This window comes from Morus notabilis, unplaced genomic scaffold (genome assembly GCF_000414095.1).
Source record: "Morus notabilis unplaced genomic scaffold, ASM41409v2 Scaffold65, whole genome shotgun sequence".
NCBI lineage: Eukaryota > Viridiplantae > Streptophyta > Magnoliopsida > Rosales > Moraceae > Morus > Morus notabilis.
Window position 1 is genome coordinate 1 of NW_010356865.1, and position 5,207 is coordinate 5,207.

The window sequence follows — 5,207 nt, forward strand, 5'->3', positions numbered from 1 at the left end:
TAGGCAAAGATCTGGTATCATTTCCACTAGCTCCATAATGGTTTTGCGAGGTAAGAAACCAAAGACACAATACAGAGAACAGCCAAGCCAAGTAAACAACGGTGGAGGCTACCCCAAAATTGTTGAGACTTTCTACAATCCCACTTATTATTCGACCACACTCAAACCCCAAGCCTTACATATATAAAGAAGCTAGAAAAACGATAAACCATTTTTTTGTTTTGAAAAAACAAAAAAAGGCACTTCAAGATCAATAGAATACAGTATGCTAAAAGAGACTGAGAGCCTTGTCATTCATGTTTTAGTTTATACACAACCGCAACAAACTCCAAAGGTAACTCTAATACCATATGATATGTACAAAAAAGAATGTCAGTAACATTAACTCTTTTAAACAAACTTCGATTTCTAAACAGACAAGTATATATGTGTGAGTGGCCTGGTCAAGTTCTGTTTCCTGGGAACTGCCAGGAGATGGACAAAGAGAGTGGGGAAAAAGATGAAAAGGAAAACATAAAAGAAGTGATTTAATAGCTAAATTCTCCAACCTAAAAGCCATAGAGAATCAGCTCATTCACGGGTCAGTCCAGATGTAACAAACGAGTTAGCGCCAAGTAAAAAAGAAATAAAAAAAGGACGTATAGAAACATTGGCTGGAAAATTACTAGTCCGTGTAGCAAACTAATCTTATCACACTCGAGAACCATTCTTCTTCTAGCCTTCCAATTCCCATGTGAATATACCAAAGGTCCATCTTCCAGATTTGCAGTGTCTTCAATCAGAAATCTTGTTTTTTTAAACCTCACTTTGCATCTCAAAACCCATAATCAGATATTCCCAAGTTAAGATAGCCCTGATCATCTATACCAACATCATTATCCTCTAGTATTCCCGGCTTCAAGAAATCAAAGCTGTAGTCGACACCCGAAGGCGCATGCTCCATATGATGCAAACTTCCGAGCAACTTCGCATCGGGGTTTTCCAATTGGTATGATAAGTTAGATGATTTGTCACACTGCAAATTGTTATTGTCGGACAACACTGGCTGACCGGCATTATTGTAGCATAAATCCTCCACCGAGTCCGTGTTCTTGTCCATAAGCCCCAAGAGTTCGTCCACGTCAAACATCTCATCCATTGTGAAGCTCTGCAAATCCCCATCAACACCACACACATCGGCCCAACTCCGATCCTCGATATCCATCAGCTCATCCTTAGCTTCTGTTTTAAAACATTTAGGAGTTTCTTCCTCTTTCACTTTACTAATAGGCGCGGCGGCTTCAGTGACTGGTGTGAGCCGTGGATTGATTTCTGATTCACCTTCAACACTCTCCTGCTTCACACTCGACACAACAGGTTTCACCTTGTTATCCTCAACCGCGCAGACCTCTGAGAGGTTGGAATTCGATGTAGTTGTTGAGTCGGAGCCTGAGGGAGTCTCAACCGAAAAAGAATCTTTCAAATTCTCTTTAAACGAAGTGTAGTCAGTTATGTTCGGGAGGTTAAGGCGAGCACACGGACCATACATAGCCCTGGCAGCCTCATCATAAGATATAGCAGCCTCCAAAGCCGTGGGAAATGTACCTAACCAAAGCCTACTTCCCCTGTTAGGCTCCCGAATTTCGGCAACCCACTTTCCCCACGTTCTCTGCCTAACTCCTCTGTAATTGCACCGCGAGTTCTCAGGCCCACCTTTGCCTTTCATACATCCTTTCTTCGACCCTTTTGCAGGAAGTTTCCAATTCGGCTTGCCGTCGTCGCCACTGCCAGAATCTAGACGGTCGTTGTACTCTTTCCACTTCGCGAGTGTCTCAGCAACAGAGGTACCTTCCCGTCTACTCCGCGTCTTTCTCTTCCTGGTAGAATCGAAAGGAAGAGAACTCGAGTTAAAACCTTGATGATTAAGAGCACCCATTCTTTGAAACTTCTCAAAAACAGAAATTTTTTAATAGTCTTTCAAAGCAACCACCTCTCAATCAAGAAACAAAAGTACAGCAAAACGTTGTTCTTCCGAACTCAATAAACAGATATCCCCAATCAGGATTATATAATTACGCGACACTTTCAGAATCTGCAGAAAAAATATTCAATCAATTTCCTATTTATTGAGGGAAATACAGATGCGTAAATTTAAGCAAGAATCCAATCTCACACTACCCATCCAAGTAGTTTCCTAGTCTATTCTAGGAGAAACAAAAAAAGGAAATTTCTTAGACAGATTTCTTGGGTTCCAAGAATTTCTATTAAAAAAAGCAGAAATTTCAAAAAGAAGGTTCAACCTTGCCCGGCTTAGGACAGAAATTTACTTGCAAACCAAGCAAACCAAAATCAATTAAAAGCACTATGACAAATTTTGCAATCAAATTCAACAAGAAAATGCCGTTTCCCAAAAAGAATCCCCAATCTACATCAATAAAACCCTAAATCTCTGATTAAACAGAAAAGGAGGAAGAAAAAAATCCACCAACTCCTTGGAACCCAATCAAAACATAAAACCTCGATTTCTTGAACAATTTCACTCGAGGAAAACAAAAACCAAACGAAATCCAACTACCTAAACCCAAAAAAAAAAACCGAAAGAAACGGAAAAAAGAAGAAGAAAAGGAATCGATCAAACTAACCTCCCAATCGTCTCAGACGACATGCGAGAAAACTAAACCTCCTTGCGACAAACGAAGATCAGAAGCTTTTCGATTTTCTTCCCCCTTCTTTTCTTCCGGTATTTTCTGGGTTCGTTTTTCAAAGTGTGAGATAAACTTTTTTCAGAGAGACTTTCGTTTCGTTTCGTTTCGTTTGGGTTTAGAAGTGCTTTTCTTTTCTTTCCTTAAGCAGTGTGAGAATCCAGAAATCGTGAGCCTACAAGTTGTGAGAGATATTTATAGACTTCTCTAGATATTTCTGATATTTCTTTATTGTTTAATTTATTTTATGGGGCTCGTGAGGATATCAATGACGCGGCGATTTCCAGCCGGGTCGTGGCCTTTCCTAGTCCAATTCTTTTGCCACGTGTCGCCGAAGGATCCCGAACCTCTCGTGGCTACCTCTCGCCTTTCGCTTTCTTGGTGCTGAAGCATGCTGATATCAGTTAGTTATTACAATTTTTTATTGATTTTCCGATATTGTCCCGGATCCTTCGTGAAACTGCGGTTGGGCCACTGAGGGGCAGCTAGCTAATTATCCGCTGTCTCTTGCTCATTCTCTTCTTGTGGTTGGTTGGATTTGCGTCATCGGAGGGTCCAAACACATCTTCTACGCGGTTGGGTTTTCGCTGTAGCACTTAATTCCAACTTGTTAAAGAGGAAAAAGTGATAATTTGTAATTTTTATAATTTTTTTAGATAACGTAATTGTATTTTTTCGAGCTATTTTTTTTTTCAAATTATTTTGAAACATTAAACATCCCATGAATGCCGATATTATTTCGAGGTTCAAAGTTCAAACGTCAATAAAGACTTCCTTATTGTGGTCTAATTACTAGTTATATATATATATATATACATGCATATATATGATTTAATTGTTATGAAAAATATTTATAGATTGGGTTATTTTACGTTATATCGTTAAATTTTAATATTTGGTTATTAACAATTACTAAAAATAAAATTATTAAAAATGCGTCTATATACAATGAACAATGTGAATGTGAATTGTGAATTATATAATATATAGACCCTCTTTTCAATTTTTAATTTTCTGATTTTAATAAAGACTAGAGGAATGTTGTTTTTTAAACGAAAAGTATATAGATACTTTGAAGAAGAATACGAAATCAAAAGGAAAAGAGAATGCAGAAAAGGTAAAATTAGTTATACTAAAATAAGTGGTCCATTAATGATATTGATTTATCTAGGAAGATTTACAGTTTACATGGTAAATACTAAATAGTAGCACCTTTTTATTAATTTTTATATGTGTGTATTATTTCCAAATAACTTTTTAAGCACGTCATATCACTTTCCTTTTGAAGGTCATTTTCTAGTTAATCATAATGTCGTTTTCTTACTATAAATGATATATTTTTACCTTTAAAGAAAAGGTTCAAATCACAATTGGAAGACAACCTAAGAACCAAACTGCAATCTTGTTAAAATAGGTTTGCAATATTAGTTAAATAAAAATAGAACTATATGTTTGTTTCCTAATTTGCTTAAGGACAAAAAACCAAACATGGTATGCATATTTATTTCTCAGGGAAAAAGTCTATACTATATATTTTTTTTTAAAAAGAAAAAATCTTTTTAGAATCACAAAAAATGGAGTTTGTCTGGTTATTCTGTCTATTGATAGTGTCAATTTTTACCTGTTGAATCAAGTTAAAATCATATCAAATTAAAAAATTATGTAAAACAAACTATTTTAGATATATATTCAAGGGCTAAAAATAAAGAACTAGTAGTAGTTCAATTTTTTATGGTCTTATAAGAGAAGCTGTCCAAAAAAAAAAAAAAAAGTCATTTAAACTATGGTAGTTACATGAAATAGAGAACTAAACCACAAATAAATAAATAAATAAATAATATATTGGCCTTACATATATTAAAAACATAAGATTTGTGATACTACTTGTTTAAGCTTTGTTCAATTGCACTCTCTCGGGGATTGTAATTTGTAATTTTAAATGCTTTAAACCCTCTCGTAATTGTTAAGGTTGTATCCAAATATTTTTATAGAAAAAAATGATAAAACGATATTTTCATTCAAGCGAGAAGGAGTTTTACAATTTTAAAACATGGTAGAAATACTGGGATCGATATAACCAAATAGTCAAATAATTGTCTTGATGGAAAAAAAAAAAAAAAAAAAAAGGCTTCATCCTATTAGTACTTTTTGCAATTGTCGGAGTACTTTTACTATTAGGTATCCACTTCAACCCATCTAAATTAACAATTTCTTATTGCCTAATGCATATACCAAATAAGGTATATGCAATAATATCAAATGAAGGTTAATCTCGAGAGAGAAAAACAACATAATGTTAATAAACCCATTCCTTAAATTTGTAGGGTTACATAATGGCGGATTTAATAATTTCGTATGCTGAAAAGGGAAATTTAATTTATCTCCAAACAATATAACTATACTAATAGTCACTTAACATATAACATCTCCCGTGATTAGATATTTTAGTAGATAAAATTTCTTCTTCTTTTATAAAAAAAAAAAAAAAAAAAAAAAAAAAAAAAAAAAAAGGGGGGACATAGAGAG

At 34.8% G+C, this 5,207-nt stretch overlaps 1 protein-coding gene across 2 annotated transcripts; it reads right to left on the reverse strand.

Moving 5' to 3' along the window:
* Window positions 1–356: 356 nt before the first annotated feature.
* LOC21395493 (dehydration-responsive element-binding protein 2C) lies at window positions 357–2,827 on the reverse strand. Of its 2 annotated transcripts, none has more exons than XM_010088723.2 (2): window positions 2,622–2,827; window positions 357–1,856 (listed from the first exon to the last, which is right to left on the reverse strand). In XM_010088723.2, exons 1-2 carry the CDS (start codon window positions 2,642–2,644, stop codon window positions 815–817), a joined length of 1,065 nt encoding a protein of 354 aa, XP_010087025.2. In that variant the 5' UTR covers window positions 2,645–2,827; the 3' UTR covers window positions 357–814. The 2 variants fall into 2 exon arrangements, with proteins under 2 accessions (XP_010087025.2, XP_024018149.1); XM_024162381.1 differs by having other exon boundaries at window positions 357–2,071.
* Between the last annotated feature and the right edge of the window lie 2,380 nt (window positions 2,828–5,207).